Source organism: Melanaphis sacchari, unplaced genomic scaffold (assembly GCF_002803265.2).
Source record: "Melanaphis sacchari strain LSU unplaced genomic scaffold, SCAv2.0 Contig4_pilon_pilon, whole genome shotgun sequence".
In the NCBI taxonomy this organism is placed as follows: domain Eukaryota; kingdom Metazoa; phylum Arthropoda; class Insecta; order Hemiptera; family Aphididae; genus Melanaphis; species Melanaphis sacchari.
This window is the reverse complement of record NW_020271335.1, coordinates 6,589,368-6,608,569: the sequence shown is the minus strand read 5'-3', so window position 1 is coordinate 6,608,569 and position 19,202 is coordinate 6,589,368. Positions and strand designations below refer to the sequence as shown.

Genomic DNA, 19,202 nt, shown 5'->3' with positions numbered 1-19,202 from the left:
AAATTTCACAACTGGTATAGCGAAATATTAAGTTATACTACACTGTGCGATTTAGTCTCGAATTGGGTATTTGTGGCCTTGTACACCGCGATAGTAAATGTTTTCGTTTCTGTTAATTATTATTCTAAGTTATTATCTCTAGTTACCTATTTATATTTTTTTCAACAATTTCTCTAGTTACAAAAATCATAAAATATTGGTTTTTTTATTAGTTTAATACAATTTCAGACGACAATAATATTGAGTGTTGGGGGAAATCATCGACCTATTAATCCTTATACTAATAGACAGTAGTACACTAGTACGGTACACAATAGTAGTTCCGGCGTCCACACGTAAGGGCATTACAGGGTACCTGTACACCACACATACGCACAGCCGCGAGTCGGGAACTATGGGATTGTACAACCATTGTAACCGTGCGCCTTATCAATACACACACCGCATACTATCACAGCTAGGAAAGCCCGTACCACCCACCCACAACCACTCCGAATGGCCCATCACGTCTATTATATATATTTATATAGTATTAGGTCTATGGTGAAATAATATAATCTAATAAATAATAATAATTTTTTACCAAAAAAAAAATGGGCTGCCATCTAGTATTATTATTTTAAAGCATTTGATTGTAATCGCCTATAGTAAGAGTAACCATTACCACTTTGGTATGAATCTTGTTTACAATGTGATACCACAGAATACATACAATGCATATTATACTATCCTTTTTTGAATAAGTTAACAGTTCAGTGTTAACAATTTACAGTTATTAGTTTGTTACTTCTATTTAAATATTTGTTAGTTAATAGTTAGGAATTTCAGTATTTGTTGACTGTAGTGTAGTACCTATTACTACCTAATCGTTAGTTGTTAGAGTGTTTTAATATATCGTTCAAATTTAAATTATCACAAAATTCAATATTCATTTTCATTTTAATTTGATTTTTATATTTATATATCTAACAAAATTGACTATTAATTAACAAAACAATTCGATAATAAACTTTTTTCTACTTATAAAGCTTTTTACCATCGATATATTTTGCTTTGATGGATTGCAACTTATTAAAATACTTCTTAATGGTAATGAATAATAATAGGTATGTACTTTTATATCCATGCTATTTAGTTTTTATTTTGAATGGAAATGATGTTAAAAATGAATATTGTAAGTAGACCATACTTATATGATAAATTTGATTAGTTTAATTTAATAAAATAACAATTATAATATTGTCACAATGTTTATCGCAAAAGTTTACTCAATATTTATATTTGTATACACTGTAATTTGTAATCTGGGTATGTAAAAGTCTTTTACATCAATCAAATTATCCAACTTTTATGAGGGGCCTATAGGTATATTATGCTTTGATTTATACATTAGCATACCAATAACAACATAAATAATATTACTTAGTGCATATAATGTATTGTATTGTTATTAAATTAAAATTATCAATGTCTAATGCACGCACTTGATGTTATATTATATACTAATTTGGTATTGTAAAATTATAAGACCTTGTGCAATGATTTTTTCATGAACAAATTTTATGTATAGTATAACATATCATCTGGACAACTTATATCAGATGTATTAAATTTTGAAATTTATGATATAATAGTAATTGTTAGACTAATAATTAGATGTGGAACTGGGGATAAGCTTACAAAATAGTGTGATTTGGCAGCATTTGGTAATTGTTCTATGCTGAGGAGAAAGTCTCAGTGTTGATAAAAAATAAAAAAAATAACAGTTTAACTAATGAAAAAGAATTTAACATATTTGTTGAAGTATAAAGGCTTATTATATAATTACCTAATGTTAAACAATTGAACATTATCAAGCTTATAATAACTTCACTAATTGTATTTAATAAGTTTAGAAAAACAAGATTATATTATGATAATTTTAAGCGCATTTCATTTTTATTTTTACATATGGGTACAAAATAGGAGAAAAAAAAACAAATTGATATATTTTATTATTATGTTAGATTTTATTAAATATAAGTTCTAATTAAAAATGTAGATGAATAATAATTGCAATTAAAATCATATTTATCTAAAGTTATACAATATTTAAAAATTATTTTTTGTTTTATTTATATATATATATATATATTAGAGATGTCAAAAATCCGGATTTTTGGATATCTGGATTATCCGAATAGTATTGGAATCTAGATATTAGTGACACCACTAGTACATATTATTCATATTATTTTGTACTTCTATGTTTTGGTAGTAAATATTTTTGGTAAGTTCAGAATAGTTAAAAATGGAAACAACAAAATAGAATTTAGAATCAATTTTTTAACCAAATTTATTAAACATTCAAAAATCAACTTTGAATGATTAAGAAATTACTAATAATTTGACTGAAGGATAGACCTATATATTCAGTATAAACTTATCCATAAATTTTGACTTTTATACAAGTAACACACTTAGAAGTGGTAGCTGATTTAACTAAGCTAACCTTTTTTTTTTTTAATCGGCAATACACCCAGTACCTGTTAAAACCATGAAGCAATACTTCAGATAGATAAGCTAGCCTAAATTAGAATACCACATCAAATAAGTTAAATAATTTTAGGTATCAATAACTTTATTTGACTAACCAAATTTTTAATTATTTTTACTATATTTAACTAACTAAATTATCATTTGACTATTGACCAGTCATTCAATACAAACATTGTGGAATTGAAAAAATGTTATTTAATATATTTCATTAATCTTTTAAACAATTGTTTTGATTTATTGTTATTTATTTCATGATGTGTAATTTCTAATATACTAGAACACCTAGTTGAATTAATAACCCAAATTTTTAATTAGAAAATTGGAACTAGTGTTTAATAAAATCTTATAAAATAGTAAAATATACAAATCTGGCTTTTATTTTAAATTTTTTTCCTGTGACTCATACCAAACAAGTTTATAACAGTAAATAGGATACATAAAAATACCATTTTATACAGTATAATGATATAACAATATTAAAACCACAGTATAAATTAAAGTGATTTATATATTGAGGTTGCGGGGGTCCTCATTTGCTTGTTTCATTTGTCAATTAATTGATTCATTAGATATATAATTGGTTCAATGAAGAGGAATGTAAAAAGAAGTATTATGGTGAATAAAACATGAAGACTTCTTCACTAACTATAGGATTGTTATTTATAGTTGTAAAAATAAATTAACACATTTTTCACAATTTATCTTTTTTCTATTAGGTACTCAACAATAATCAGATTTTAAATTTTACTATTTATAAAAATGATTAATGATTATAATGCATTATTTTTTTATTGTAAATTAATACTTATCAAATTTTAATTATTTTTAGGTATTACTAATCATTTAATTTAAATAAATATTACAATATTCAAAATGAAAAAGGTGAAAAATCAGTATGTGCCATTGTATCATTTCGAAATAGTTTGCTATACTGTTATTTGGGCATTAGGCATAATTTATGCTGCTTATAATTTATTAGATATCAGCTCCAGTAAGAACTTAAAGATACAATTTAATCTTTTATTCTGTTTAAAAAAAAACATACAGACATACGTTTTCTTTTTTATTTTATTAGGTTTAAAGAATTCAGAAATACCTGACTTAGTACCTGGATGGTCATGGCTTGGTCGAAGAAAAGATACTTGCCCAGAATGGAGAATATGGACAGAATTTCTTATGTACTCATTAGGCCCATGGGTTATTTTACATTCATCAATTCTACTAATAACACAACATTATTTTTCAAAGGTATTTTTTTTATTATAGTTTATGTTTTACAAAGAATTGACAAATTATAAACAATAACTTTTTTCTTGTTTTATATAGATATCAATAATTCGTGATGTATGGTTTATTACTGTTACAAGCTTATGTATTGCTTATAATTTTGGATTATTATCAGTCTTCATATTTTTTGGTTTGACTTTGATTTATTACTGTTTATTATTATTTGGTAATCAAATTTCTATTTGGATTACAAGCATATTACTATTAGGAGTATGGTCATACAATGATTCTTTATTTGTAAGTAAAGAATTAAAAAATGGTTAATTATACATTTATACTATAAATCTATTAACAATTTTTGTATGCTTTTAGACTATTATTGACCCTAGTTCAGATGGAGAAATTGCATATTTATTACTTTTGACAATATACTGGCATCAACTACGCTGCATAAGTTTTTCACTTGGCTCATTGGATAAAGCTAAAAGTAAAACTTTGCCGAATTGTCTTCACTTTTTAGCATATTCATTTTACTTACCATGTTTTTTCTTTGGACCAATAATTATTTACAAAAAAATAAATGTAATTGGATTTAAAAAATTGATTATTTTAATTACTTCAATCTTTTTTTTTTTTTTTTTTACAACAGGATGCAAATACAAATATTACTACAAAATCATTGTGTCAACGTTTGTCTAAACTTACAATAAATTTGATTAGATACTTTTTCTGGATGTTTTTTGTCGAATTTATGTTACATTATGTTTACATAAATATGTTTTTACAAAATATTAAAGTATGTTTTATTTATCTTATCATAACATTATATATTTAGTGTTGACAATTTTATTATTTTCTTTTAGGTTTTTAAACATTTTGGAATTTCAGCACTTAGTGGGTTTGGTTTTGGAATGGGACAATTTTTTTTTATCAAGTACACATTTATCTATGGTACTGTGATTACAATTGCAAGATTTGATGAATTTTTTGAACCACCCAAGCCACCAAAATGCATTTCACGGATTTATTTATATTCTGATATGTGGAGAAGTTTTGATCGAGGACTATACGATTTTTTAAAAGAGTAAGTTAAATTAAATTATTTAATCTGTATGAATGTATGTATAAATATCTAAGACAATGTACCTAATTACATAATAAGTATCATAAATTTATATGACAAACTATTTTAAGTGGTGGAATATTATTCTATATGTATCAGTATAACAGTCAGATATTACTAATATACTATTTCATATCTATTTTAGTTTTAAATGGAATTAACACAAATTAATATTTTGATGTGTATTTTATTAATATATCAGACACTTTGTTCATGCATAAAGTGAATTAAAGAATAAATCATAGCTATCATAAATAGTTATAAATTTAAAGTGGAATAAAGAATATGTTAAATTACTAAATTATTTATAATTATAAAACTATGATAATATTTTAAATATATAATTGATACTTATCCATCAAAAAAGTATACTTGTTCAAAAACATAGTTTAATTTTCCTATGTATGAAGTAGGATAATTATAAATTAATTCGTTATCTAGCGTATTATTATCAATATATCTATGCTTGTTTTTACGACATTCATTAATGAACCAATCATAAAAATAACGTGCTGAATGTATTGCTGACCAACTATGAGGGTCATTTCTTTCCCATTCATAGAAATTCTTTTCTGGATGATATTGTAATCCCACAAATGGATAATTTTTAGCTTCTACTGTGGATATGAATGTTAAATTATTTGAATCTTTATTTACTGTTATGGAATTCCAAAAGCGATCTAACTCCATTGACGTGAAGTTCTTTTCTGTTAAACATTGTCTGTAAAAAACAAAATAAATTATTTTGATAGCTCCTATTAAAATGTTTCAATAAATATTTTAATGAAATCATGTATTCATTATATTATTATGACTCAAGATTGAAAGAATGTAAAATTTTCAAAGTATCTGATTTTTTTTTTTAAATTTGTTTTGTTATCTTTTTTATGGTTATATACTTGTATTCAAGAAGATAATATTTTATAAATTGTATAAAATATTGAAACCAATTGGTAATATATTGCTAGGTTTAAAAAAGGCTAAATATTAATTCCTACATGAATAGGTAACCTTTTTTCATTTTTACCAGTAAATTAAAGATACTGTAATCTCCTACATGAATATTTTTACTTGAAAAAAATAGGATGATATAATTTAAATTCACAATTTTGGAGTCGAAAAGCTCAAAAAGTTAAAAATAATCATAACTTGAAAACAATAAATTTAAAAAATACAAACACTTGAATTGAACATGTTTATTTGATGTATGATGATTCTTGAAGGCTGGCTATATTCATATTATATACTATAAGTTTATATCGGCATTTGCAATACAAAATGTTAATAAATTGGCGATAGTAATTAGTATGGTATTGACACAACACAGACAAACAAAAACAATTTAAAAATATGAATTTATACTTACGCAAAAAATTAAATGTATATAGAAAAATTTCACATTTAGAGTTTATCTCCAAAGTATTTCATAAAATTAACATTAATGATTATGAGTTATGGCTATTGTTTTATTCAATTTTTATATTATTCAAAGATTTTTGTTTTAACTTTTAAGTTTATACTTTTGTATAATATTATGTATTAATATATTGTTGGACTGATATATTTTTATAGTGGTTCAAGCAGTATCCTTTTTTATCATCTTTTATAGAAGTTAACACTATCTTTTATAGGAGTTAACACTATGTCTATGTAGAGGATTACATTACATTTGTGGAAGCTTACCATTCTCCTAATAAAATATATTCGTAGTAAAAACATTATTATACTTGTGTCTTGAAAATATATATTCAGATCTAAAATTATAATACTGTTCATCCATATTTAATTGTTTTTAAATTATGATAATATATTATTAAAATTAAATTTAATATACTATAAAAATACTATTCGTTACCTACTGAATTGTAAATTATTTATATTCTACAGTTAATTAATGAATATTGAATTATTTACAAGATACAAAATGTAACTCATTTAATAATGTTGGTTTCTATCAATAATAATTGTCATTTCTGAACTATATATTAATTATTATAAAAGAGATCATTGGTGGATATTTGATTTAAATTTATTAATTTTTTGCTAGACTTTCATTATTTAGAGTACAGTGATACATACTCAAATTTATTTTTAAACGATCAAAGGTTGTTGATCATACAATTCCACTTGAGGGATAGGGTTATAGGGATCTATTTAAATTTTACCTCTCCCCCAAATCTATCTATGAAATTATGAAAAAGATTTCCCAACAATAATAATAACTGATAATATTTTTAAATTTTTCTGATTGTATCTTATACATATTTAAAATTAGTAATAGAATAAATTCATACCTATGATAGTTAGCTGTAACTGGTTCTGTAAGTAATATTTTTTGGATATCCTTTGGCATTTTTTTGAACAACACACTTTTTTCTTCCATTTTTGGTATTAGATTTAGAGGTAAATACATATCCTGAGCATTACAGTTTGTTAGAGGATTTTTTCCGTCTATAGATGTAACTAGAAGAAGTTCAAATCCTAGACAAATTCCAAGAATTGGAAATCGATCTCCGTTGTCATTGATATAAAAAAAAATTTAAGATAAATTTAAAAACAGCAATATTAAAAATAATTCAAATTCTAAATAAATTCTGTTTGTTAATGATTGTTAACAATGTTTATCTAAAAAACAGAAAATTTAGTTAATGAGTAATAAAAAAATTTAACCATAAACTAAAGTATTTAACTATTAATATCTTTATTTATGTTATATCATTTACATTTTTTGCAATCCGAAAGATTTCATGTGTCGATCGACTGATTCCAAAACTATTATTAAATGTACTCTCTCCTCCAGGAACCAAAATGCCATTCACTTTTTTCACTACATTCCTAAAATATTTTGTGATTGTTAATTGTATTTTATGAAATGTAATTATGCTATTGTTACATACTTGTAATATTCAGTAGTTCTGTTGGTGAAAACTGGTACAACTCGTCCTCCAGAAGCTTCAATTGCTTTAACATAAGATGCAGCTATATACGTGTAATTTGATGGTCTTAAATTTTTAAAACTAGACCAATAAACTTCTTGTGCTAGTATTCCAATCACTGGTCTTTCATTACAAATGGTTAGTTTTGTAAAAAAACTCAAAATTAGAGTAAAAAAAACTGGTAAATACATTTTGGTTGTTAACAAGTTTATGTACTGAATAAAATTCTTATGGTTAAAATAAATTATAAGTTTTAAAGTATTTTAAAACTTATATTTTGTATATTAGTTTAAGTATTGTATAAATGATGATAATTTATGATCTATACAACGAACCTCTACTATTAATGATATATATACTGGCTCTTTTATCTTGCTTTTTAGACCATATTTTTAATTATAATAGTTTAATCAAAAGTATAATTGAAACCTTTAAATATCAAATTAATTACTTATAATTTAAAATTGCATTAATTTAATGACCAGGCAATGATTGTATCTTAATTTTAGACTGTGCATCATACCATAATAACATTACAATTTTTATTATTATAATTATTTATATTATTACTTATTATTCATAGCTGTATTAAATCATTATATTTATTTTTTTTTATGTAATTTAATATTCTCCTTTTTTTAATTAGAATACTGCGTTTGATTAAAAATGTTTATATACTTAATTTAATTTTAATTTTATACTTTTCTGAAAACACTTATTTAATTCAATTTAGTACATGATTGAAGAAGATACAAATCATTAGATAAAAAATAACTATTCAGAATAGTAAAACATTTTTTGGTAGATCAACTTAAAAAAAAATGGTTGACCATTGATGTTATTGAAACTCATGTAAATGTATAGGTATAAACTATAAGTTTTATTGAAATATAAAAATATAAAATATAATTTTTAAATCATTTTTTGTTAATTATGATAATAGCTTACGTATAAAATATTATCTATTGTATTATATGCTTGTTTTCAATCAATTATAAAAATAATAAATAAATAATACTTAAAACAAACAATCAATTTTTATTCATCAAAAAAGTATACTTCTTCAAAAGTATTGTTAAATTTTCCTACGTATGTAATAGGATAATTATAAATTAATTCGTTATCTAACGTATTATTATCAATATATCTATGTTTGTTTTTACGACATTCATTAATGAACCAATCATAAAAATAACGTGCTGAATATATTGCTGACCAACTATGAGGGTCATTTCTTTTCCATTCATAGGCATTTTTTTCTGGATGAAATTGTAATCCTACAAATGGATAATTTTTAGCTTCTACTGTGGATATGAATGTCAAATTATTTGAATCTTTATTTAATGTTATAGAATTCCAAAAGTGATCTAACTCCATTGACGTGAAGTTCTTTTTTGTTATACATTTTCTGTAAAAAAACAATGTTCTGTGAAAATGTTTATAAAGGTCCTCATAAAAAGTTTAAATATAAAAACTTTTGTCAATTGGCAATGATAATAGTTGAATTGAAAAAAAAAACTTAATAATATAGACCAAAATATATTTTCAGTTATTTTGAAATTGTATACTTATAAATTAATGTCATAAAAAAATAAGCACTTTTTTATGAAATTAAAAAATAAGCAAATAAGGTATATTAAATTTTTGATTTTTAAATTAATTATTGTATAGAATTAATTTATAGTTTGGTCTACAACAAATTGAGAGCTTTCATAAAAATATGCAACTCTGACAACTTTCAAGTTCTAACAATGAGTTATTAATTATCTATAACAGCATTTCTTAAACTGTGTAATCTTCCATGAAAATCACTTCAAGGTTCCACGATGTTCATGTAATTTTTTTTTCAAAATTTCCAAGAAAATTACTTTAAAATATGTAACTGAAGATTAGTAGCAGCTAGTGGTAAAAATAATGTTTGTACAACTTTCATCAATAAAGCCCAATATTTGTAATAATAAAAAGCAATTTCACTCATTTTATTAAAATTAAAATGTAGTTTAATTAAAGTAATTTAATAATTACTTAAATAATAATTTATTTACAATTATTACTATTATCACTTTTTCTTTCAACATAATTTTTGAATTTTATACCTTTAACACATTATTATTATATGAAATAATTATAATTATTATTGAAAATAATGCTAAAAATAACTAAAAAGCAAGTAGAGGTTCCACAATAAAAGTGGATATCAAAAAGGGGTTCATGGATAAAAAAAGTTTAAGAAACGCTGATCTTTAAAGTTCCTAATATTTTTTTCCGTTTTTTAAATATATCTAAGTAAAACAAATAATCACGTACTTATGATGATTTGCTGTGACTGGTTTTGTAACTAATATGTTTTGAATATCTTTAGGCATGTTACTAAATAACATACTTTTTTTTTCCATTTCTGGTATTAGTGTTAATGGTAAATTTAAATCTTGAGCATTACATTTTGAAAATGGAAATTTCCCTTTTATTGATACCATTAAAAGAAGTTCAAATCCTAGACAAATTCCAAGAATTGGAAAATGATCATTTACCTCGTTTATCTAAATAACAAAAATATTTTATTCATAGACAATAAACTATTTTAATCTATGTTGATTTTCATAATTATGTTATTTATAATTATTTACATGTTTTGCAATGTGAAAAATTTCATTTGTTGATTGACTTATTCCAAAACTAATATTAAACGCACTTCCTCCTCCTGGGACCAAAATACCATTAACTTTTCTTACTACATCACTACAATAAATTATTTTTAATTATGTTGTATACAATTTATTTATTCTGTTGTTACATACATGTAATATTCAGTAGTTCTGTTGGTAAAAACTGGTACAACTCGTCCTCCAGAAGCTTCAATTGCCTTAACATAAGATGCAGCTATATACGTGTTATTAGATGGTTTTAAATGTATTAAACTAGACCAATAAACTTCTTGTGTTAGTATTCCAATCACTGGTGATTCATTACAAATGGTTAGTTTTGTAAAAAAACTCAAAATTAGAGTAAGAAAAACTGATAAATACATTTTGTTACAAATTTTACTTGAATTAAATTGAAATATTAACAAACGAAACGAGTTATAAACAATACTAAAGTAGAATAAACTTTTTTTTTTTAAATTTAATAATTAATTTTTTAAATAAGCAATCATAGTTTACAAATGATATTATAATATGTAATTGATTAGTTGAATAAACATTAAATGTATGTACATTTAATCTCAAGATAACACAGTGTTACACTTTGGTTTGTTATCATTGGATCTTCCCACCGTCTCTCGCAGGAGCGTTTATTGGATTTTCTTGAGGCAGGGATATGAAATAACTTTTTAGTGCTTATATAAATTAAATAATCAATAATAGTCCTCCAAAAATTATGTTTAATATTTTAAATGCTGGCGCCTAGTATCCCAAACAAAAATAGTCATTAAATACAATCGAGTATAGCTATCACAATTTTTTAACATCAGTTAATCTGTGTAAGAAATTTTATAATAATGATAAATGAACATAATACATTACACTCTTATTACACTTCTTATTTATTTATAAAATAAATTCTAATTTTCTATTTTTTATACTATTTTATACTTTTTACTTATAATTGTGTAATATCATTAATTAAATATAGACATAATTATGTATATTTTGCTAATAGTAATTTTACTCATATCTCATAGGATAGCAAAGTTATAAGTAACAACTACACTATTATCCCAGGTCTTAAAAAAAAAGGGCAAGAGAGGGGATCTATTACCATATCCCCTCCATAAATATGTCACTGGTCTCTCATATATAATAATTATTATAATAAGTGTTTAGATTAGATTTAATAATGGTTGGAAAGTAATTTTTGAATTTCAAGCTTTAAAAATTATAACATTAAAAGAATATTGTCCAATTCAAGATTATCTCATTATTATTTTTGTAGTATTTCAGTAGTTGTGAATCACAGGAATTTTTTATAATTATTTGATACTGATAAAAGAGATAACTAAGTTCATTAGAAATTAATTTATTACATATACCAAGTAGGTAATTAGTATTCAGTAGATATTCATATACATTTAATTTATGAATAAAATTATAAAATTCAAGTATTTTCTAATAAAATTAAAAAATATACAGAGAATCAATAAAAACATACATTATTTTTTCTTATATTTATATTTATATTATTATTTTTCAGGTATATATATAGACCATCTGGATATCATTCAGAAAATGTTAGTCTTACTTCCAAATTAACTAGGTCATTTATGTGTTTTACATTTATTTTCATTTGGCATGGATTATCATGGGAAGTTTTTTTATGGACTCTATTTAATTTTATAGGAATTACATTGGAAACCCTTGCAAGAGTTTTTGGAAAAACGTCTTACTATTTACACTATGTTAAAGTAATTTAAATTCTGTTTTCTACAATATTATAGAGTTATTTATTAAAAATTTGGAAAAGGATTAATTAAACACTATATCTATGAATTAAATAAATTTTAAAATAATTTATAGATCAGTCAATTATCCATAATTATTACATATTATTTGATTGTAGCGCAATCTAAGCGACTCTAATGAAAGGCGGTTTTTAGCATTTATAACCAGTCCTTTAACAATGCTGTCCGCCATTTCAAACTTTTTTTTTTTTGGTGGTATTGATGCTGGATTGAGTTTTTTTGAAGCAATATTCTTATTAAGTGAGTAATTTTTATCATAAATTTTACAATATTTTATTGATTTATTTAATATTTTTTTTAGATACATGGATTGAAAATATTATTATTATCATAATATTTTATTCAATGTGTCAAATATCTATAGAATTCAACCATTATAAAAAATCAAAACAACAATAAATTATATATATATATTTTAAATAAGGTACATATTTTATTCAATTAACACAAAGTATTAAATTTAAAATAAATATTAATAGGTACAGTTTATATAATAAATGTTCTATTTATAGTTCCTATTTTTGATATTGTAATAGTGTAAATGCAATGATTTAATAATAGTTTGTAGTCTACATATGTATGTTGTAAAATAATTAGTAAGTATTAAAAAAAAAATCTAATTTATTAAGTATTATATTTTTATTACTAAATAGTAAATATAATAATGATTACATATTATATTTTATTAGTCATTTTATTTACAGATTCAAATTTCAAATATATATTTAAAAAAAAAAATTGTTTAGTCTTCATACTTTTATGAATGTATTTGTAATTTCCTGTAAGTGTCTACCAACAATTAATAGTATAATTTTTTTTTTTTTATTGTAATATTGCATCATTATGGTATGGTTAGAATAATCTTATTATTATTATACTTACTAGTAAATTTAAAATTAAGAAAAAAAATTTGTAAAGCATTAGTTTTAAAACGATGATTTGCTATATTCTTCCATCGTACAATATCCTTCATTATCAAAATGAAAAACTGTCACTTTCTTATTAATTTGAATAGATATTTTAAAAGATAGTAAAATATAATTTTTATAATAATTTATAATCATAATAACTTCAAATATAAGTGTAGTACACAAACAAATTATCGTCAAGTATTCTTCTTTTTTAAAAGAGATTATGATTGTGTAATATGTAAATAACAAAAACCTAAATCATTTATTATGTACATTGGTTTTAAGAATTGAAGAAGATTGAGAAAAAAAAAGTGCTGTAGGTATTTAATTAGTGCGATTAAATTAAATTAAAAATCTTTAGTTAATATTGCAGATTCAATTCTTGCTATTTGATGGTTTATTGTTAGTTAACTTGATAATTTGTTCATGTTAAACTTTCATTATTTCAAAATATTTATCAAATTATATGTACTTGCTGTTTTAGTCATGTTCAATATTTTTATACTACAGAGTATAAATTTTATTATTTTCTCAACTACAAAATATTTTCTTTCTTTGATAAAGTATATCAAAATATTAATGTATTTGCTAAAATAGTTTAAATTGAAGTAAACAAGTGTGATGGTGAAGAAAGCTCGAGTAGCAAAAATTACCTCTAGAATGATTTATTCACATAATATGTAGGTAATGTTTAATTACAACTAAAAAGTTTTTTTTTTTTACATCAAAATGTAATTGATTTTTTTTTTTAAATATAATTTAGATAGTCACTTTGGAATTATGTTAAACTTTGTGGCTGACAGATTTTTTAAAGATTATTTAAACTATAAAGAAGTTTTACACAAAGAAGTGATTTAAAGTCAATTAAATAATTATACATTACATAATATTGATAATAGGCTTTCATAAAATTATGATGTGTGGTTATCACATTCAATTAATTAGTATGAATCAATAAAGAGATTTTTATTACAATACATTATTTAAATAGGTACTTAAATATCTAATTTTGTATATTTTAATACATTTTGATTCAGTTTAATAAACATGGGTATTAAAAACTGAAAATAATATTATATTATACTAAATATTCCGAGGTTTTAAATACGAAAATTTCAATACTATATTCAGAGCCACCCTGTTAAACGATCGATTATAATTATATGATTCATAATTGTACAGTGATCATTCTTAAATCGCTCTAACTATAATTCTATACACAGATCATATGTACAGTTATTTGATTGATCAACTTGAGTACCTATCTATAGTATATTTATTTTATTCAAATTATTTATTATCAGTATCTCATTGAATGACAATGTTGTATGTCCCCTCTGTGATAAGGAGGGGGCGGAGGCGGCGTCGGGGGAAATCCTCCTCTGTCTTGGGATCCTAATGACTGTCTGTCCACCTCAATAATATCTTCGTTGTCTTTTTGGAGGGTTGAAAAACACATGTCTCTATTGGCGCAACAACTTTCCTGATGTCCAACATTGCAAGAAGATGATATCACACTAGAGTTGTATTTTTTACGGCGAAAAATCTTAAAGAAAAAAATTAAAATTAATATTTGAAAACAACTTGGATTATTAACATTTATTACATTGGTTTTGATTATATTACGGCTGATACGTCTGAACTTTCGGTTCAAAGCCCAGTATATGAATGGATTCCAAAAGCTATTGCTTAGTGCTATCCACGTGATTATGAAATCTACAGCTGGGGGCATCTGTATACATGGTAAATGTTTTATAAAATATCTCATATTAGTGGGGTATATCATATATAACAATATTGATGATTTATATTATATTTATGAAAACAAAAATTACATACTTTTGTGCCTGTACACGCAGTCACAACTTCTTGAATTGTCCAAGGAGTTACGGCTACTATAAAACCTAATGCTACTGCTCCCATAGCCCTGGTAGTTCGTATGCTTTGTCTCAGTTCTTTCGATGCTAATCGATCAGATGCTTCGTCGAGAGCGTTCTAAATAAAATAAATTTTCAAGAGCTTATTATTTAATGTTTATCTACTCTTATGTTGTAGACGTTATAGGTACACCTAACTTAAAGAAAATTATAATTACATAACTAATATTTTAGTTTGTTTTATGATGTGTTTATTCAATTTATATCAGTCTATGTGTCTAACTATGTTTTTTTATACTTTTATGTATTATTAAAACTTTCTACCACATGAGTTATTTTCAATAATTAGACAAAAGACTGCAGGAAAAAAATGTATTGTATTTGATAAATACATTTTTCATGGTATAATATTATAATAGCTAGTCATAAAATATGTGAGTATTTAGTTATATTTTATGGATAGTTAGAAAAATAATATATTTATTTAATCATTAGATACTCCCTTCCTACACACACACACACATTTCATAGTTTATGGTTGCTGTTAACTTTTTCGAGATGAATAAATATAATACAATGGTGGGTACTTATTACTGTAAAATTATTTTGAAACGACTACAGATGGTAAAATATTGTTAGAGATTCGAATTGTATAATAATTGTATTATAACTTATTATAACTAAAAGCGATAACATATTATAATACTAACAATAGTATCTAATTAATATTTGAATTAAAATTTTAATTCAATATCTAATTACCTAATAAAATAAATAGGTACCGTGATTTTTACTTAAATTTGTTCACCTTAACATAAATTAAAATTATTATGTTATTGATATAATTACTATTTCAAATTTCCGGATTTATCAAATATATGGAATAGTGTTTGTCATATTGTGATTTATGGTTTAGAAATTCGTAGGTATGCATACGAAAACAATAGTGTCAACGAATTATTAGACCTTCGGACTAGGAAAAAGGATATAGGGACTATGTATCATACACGAGAAATTCCCGAAATTACCCTTTTTTAGTGTTTTCAGTGCGTCTCAAGAAAAAAAGACTTATTTTTGACATAGCCGTAGTGTTAGTGCATACCAGTTTATTTAGAGTTACTCGAGGTGCACCACAAAGAGTTGAAAAAGCTTACACCCTTGAATTTTTGGTAAACGTACCTACTAATTATTATTTTAAATGGTTTTTTTTATCTAAGAAAATTTTTTTTTTTTTTTTTTAGTACCTATAACTATAAATGTCTGGTGTATAAATGCCATTATTTTAACAAAATCTAGTCTTGATATTTTATTACTTTTAAATTGATTATCTTCGATGTATGATATTTTTTTGCATGTGGATTGTGAACTGAGGACGCACTTGGGCTATGAAAAAGGTAAAAATAAAAACTGGACGCACTTGGGATATCCTCCCCCCACATGGCATACACGATACACCATACACATGAGATAGTACGAAATACAGACATTTTAAAAAGTAACTTTATTTTTTATAAACCCCAATTGTGACTTGTTTATTTTTTTATTGTATAAATTTATTATAAAATATAATTTATAATAATTTTATAAGTACGTTTATTCCATTGGGCCAGTGACGCGTTTACACGTCAGTAACATGTACGTTTGTATCCGTCATAATTTAATCAATTTTATTTTATTAAAGCTAAATTAATACCCCTATAACATTAATGTATTTTTATAGAAATAAAATAAAAGGAATTCACACGAGCTTACAATATTCGGTGAAAAAAAACTAACAATATAAAGTTCTCATGCAAAATTAAATTTATTATTTTATGCTTCACATTCAAGTTTATTTAAATTGTTAGCAATTTTAAAACAGTGCTGAATATTCCTAACTACCTACCTATATGATATTTTATTGTTAATTTGTTCCATGAAAAATACATTTTTAAACTTTTTAAACTATACTTTTATGAGTTGACTATATTAATTATTTTATAAGACTGATTTGTATTTAAAAGTTTATAATTGTGTATTTGTGTAAAGTTACGTGTAAAAAAATTGATTAACATCATATTTTCATAAAGTTTTATTTTTATTATTTCTGTTTTATGAACTCGTCGATACGTTATTATGTTGAGAATTATTAAAACCAATGTTTGTTTAGATGCAATTAAGATACATATTTAAGAAACAATAGGACTACTTGAATTCAAGCTGCTTTTGGTCAACTCAGATTTCAGACATAGGCACTAGGTATATTATATTAGTCGTCGAGTTCCGCAATACATCTTGGCCAAACTATTATACGTTACCTATTATCATTGGTATAAGAGTACCTATCTTTACTGAAAGTTAAGCTACATTTTAAAAATTTAACTCTATTTTTGTTTGAATAAAATATAAAGTTTATAAGTTAATCAGAAAACAATGATTTGCTCTATACTCCTTAATGGTTAACACCACACGTCCCTTGTTTATCGAACGGCACGTGAATATTCTATAACCAAAGAGTAAAGTCCTAGCGGTTGGTACAAAAATAGTAAAATATTGTCTAATTTTTAACGTGAACATTGATTTTATCATATTTTAAATTGCACATTCAAATTCAATGTTGGATATTATAATATTTAATAAGTACCTTTCTGGCGCTATTGGGTAACATTGGTTGCACTAGAATGGCACATATGTTGATTTGTTGTCTGTGCCGAAGCCTGTCCACGTGCAGTGCCGACCCGTAGAAATACATAAGTGCCATTGTCGTGGGGAAGTAAAACAGGCAGGCGGCCAATATTCGCAAACTTGGCCTTTGATAAAACGGCTCGCACGCCATTAATCCATTGCCGTTATAGAAATATCCACCTCGGCGGATTACCGCCGCACCGAATGCGGTTAACGAACCCACTAGAGTCAAACTCAACACCAACATACAGCCCTGCAAAAACAAAATTCAAGTAATTGGCAATAAGTGGTAAAATTTTAATTTTTCAATTGAATTCTAGAATACGTAAGTATACAAGTATATCCAATACTTAATTAGTACGTAGGCACCTACTAATAACAAGTAGATTTTGTAAGCAGTTATTTTGGTGGAAATATTCAGCCGAGAAGCAGTAGGTATATTTAAATAAGAATTTATATTTGATATTTTTTAAGAGCTCGATATATATATATACATACTATACATCGAGTTGTTGTTATTGTCTATCTTAAGGAAGTGAATAACCGCGTACTTATATACTATATAATTGACAGGCTTTGTGACTGTCGTATGTTTATTTAAAAACGATACTTATTTTAATTTTTAACAAATTCAAACATTCATAACAATAGTACTTACGAGGGAACAACTGGACAAATTTTTTTATTTTTATTATTTGTATTATACATATGTAACAAATGTGGTTATTTATTTTAAACTAAACTAAAATAGAAATTTTAATAAAAATTTACACCGGCCTGTACCATATGAAAGAATTTAAATATTTTTTTAGAATGAAATTCACAGTAAACATTGTCACGTATTATTAAAATTATTTTGTTAGAAGTTTCAGTGAAAAATAAAATGGTTTTTGTTATTATAAATTATAGATTGTTTGCATGTGTATTTGAGGTAAAATATTATATCGCATAGCGCATATTTACACTTATTATATTCAATACTCGTATTATAATAATCATTTATGAATTACGATTTACGACGTAAATGTATGAAGTACAAACAAAACGACATGACTGACGGCCGATTGCATAAGTATTTCTTCGTCAAGTTCCATAGGATAAATTTCTTTTATGGATTTTTCTCAGATTCAACACAATTGGAATAAATTATCTAATTGAACAACTATTCTAATTTTTCACTATTTAGGAAGCGTGAAGGTGAACCATACGAATTACGATCGAGAATATTGGATGTACTCTTATAGGTAGTCAAAATGCACAGTATTCTTGGTATCAGAATTTGTACCTTTTATATTTTAAGCTCAATTATTGTTTTTGTCAGGACTGGAACACGATATCAACTAGTTAATTCTTAAACCTTAGTAACGAAATTAGAAAGATTACATTTCCAAAGTCTATAGACATAATTATTGTTTTCATTGTCTAAAAAAAAAATTAGGAATAAAAACAATTATTTTTTTCTTGTTT

General features: G+C 24.3%; 4 protein-coding genes across 6 annotated transcripts in view; 1 reads left to right on the top strand and 3 right to left on the bottom strand.

The window, feature by feature from the left end:
* Positions 1 to 990: 990 nt before the first annotated feature.
* Positions 991 to 12,725, top strand: LOC112598889 (protein-cysteine N-palmitoyltransferase Rasp). 2 transcript variants are annotated; one of them, XM_025345552.1, is made up of 10 exons: positions 992 to 1,106; positions 3,368 to 3,529; positions 3,614 to 3,786; positions 3,865 to 4,062; positions 4,138 to 4,347; positions 4,415 to 4,561; positions 4,629 to 4,849; positions 12,016 to 12,226; positions 12,382 to 12,523; positions 12,585 to 12,725. In XM_025345552.1, exons 2-10 carry the CDS (start codon positions 3,412 to 3,414, stop codon positions 12,680 to 12,682), a joined length of 1,518 nt encoding a protein of 505 aa, XP_025201337.1. In that variant the 5' UTR covers positions 992 to 1,106; positions 3,368 to 3,411; the 3' UTR covers positions 12,683 to 12,725. The 2 variants fall into 2 exon arrangements, with proteins under 2 accessions (XP_025201338.1, XP_025201337.1); XM_025345553.1 differs by lacking the exon at positions 12,585 to 12,725 and having other exon boundaries at positions 991 to 1,106; positions 12,339 to 12,486.
* LOC112598891 (gamma-glutamyl hydrolase A-like) lies at positions 5,216 to 8,137 on the bottom strand. The gene is made up of 4 exons (XM_025345555.1): positions 7,786 to 8,137; positions 7,603 to 7,723; positions 7,183 to 7,406; positions 5,216 to 5,609 (listed from the first exon to the last, which is right to left on the bottom strand). Exons 1-4 carry the CDS (start codon positions 8,013 to 8,015, stop codon positions 5,240 to 5,242), a joined length of 945 nt encoding a protein of 314 aa, XP_025201340.1. The 5' UTR covers positions 8,016 to 8,137; the 3' UTR covers positions 5,216 to 5,239.
* Positions 8,863 to 10,974, bottom strand: LOC112598890 (gamma-glutamyl hydrolase B-like). The gene is made up of 4 exons (XM_025345554.1): positions 10,623 to 10,974; positions 10,452 to 10,563; positions 10,132 to 10,364; positions 8,863 to 9,232 (listed from the first exon to the last, which is right to left on the bottom strand). The coding sequence occupies exons 1-4, from the start codon at positions 10,850 to 10,852 to the stop codon at positions 8,863 to 8,865; spliced, it is 945 nt and encodes a 314-aa protein (XP_025201339.1). The 5' UTR covers positions 10,853 to 10,974.
* A 1,511-nt stretch (positions 12,726 to 14,236) lies between the features above and the next one.
* The window catches only part of LOC112598885 (trace amine-associated receptor 1), a 55,386-nt gene continuing 50,420 nt past the window's right edge, over positions 14,237 to 19,202 (bottom strand). For both annotated transcript variants that reach the window (XM_025345544.1, XM_025345545.1), the window contains exons 5-8: positions 17,695 to 17,988; positions 15,034 to 15,189; positions 14,801 to 14,926; positions 14,237 to 14,740 (exon numbers count right to left, since the gene is read on the bottom strand). In XM_025345544.1, coding sequence (XP_025201329.1) covers positions 14,495 to 14,740; positions 14,801 to 14,926; positions 15,034 to 15,189; positions 17,695 to 17,988 — 822 coding nt within the window. In that variant the 3' untranslated portion in view covers positions 14,237 to 14,494. The remainder of the gene's footprint in view (positions 14,741 to 14,800; positions 14,927 to 15,033; positions 15,190 to 17,694; positions 17,989 to 19,202) is intronic.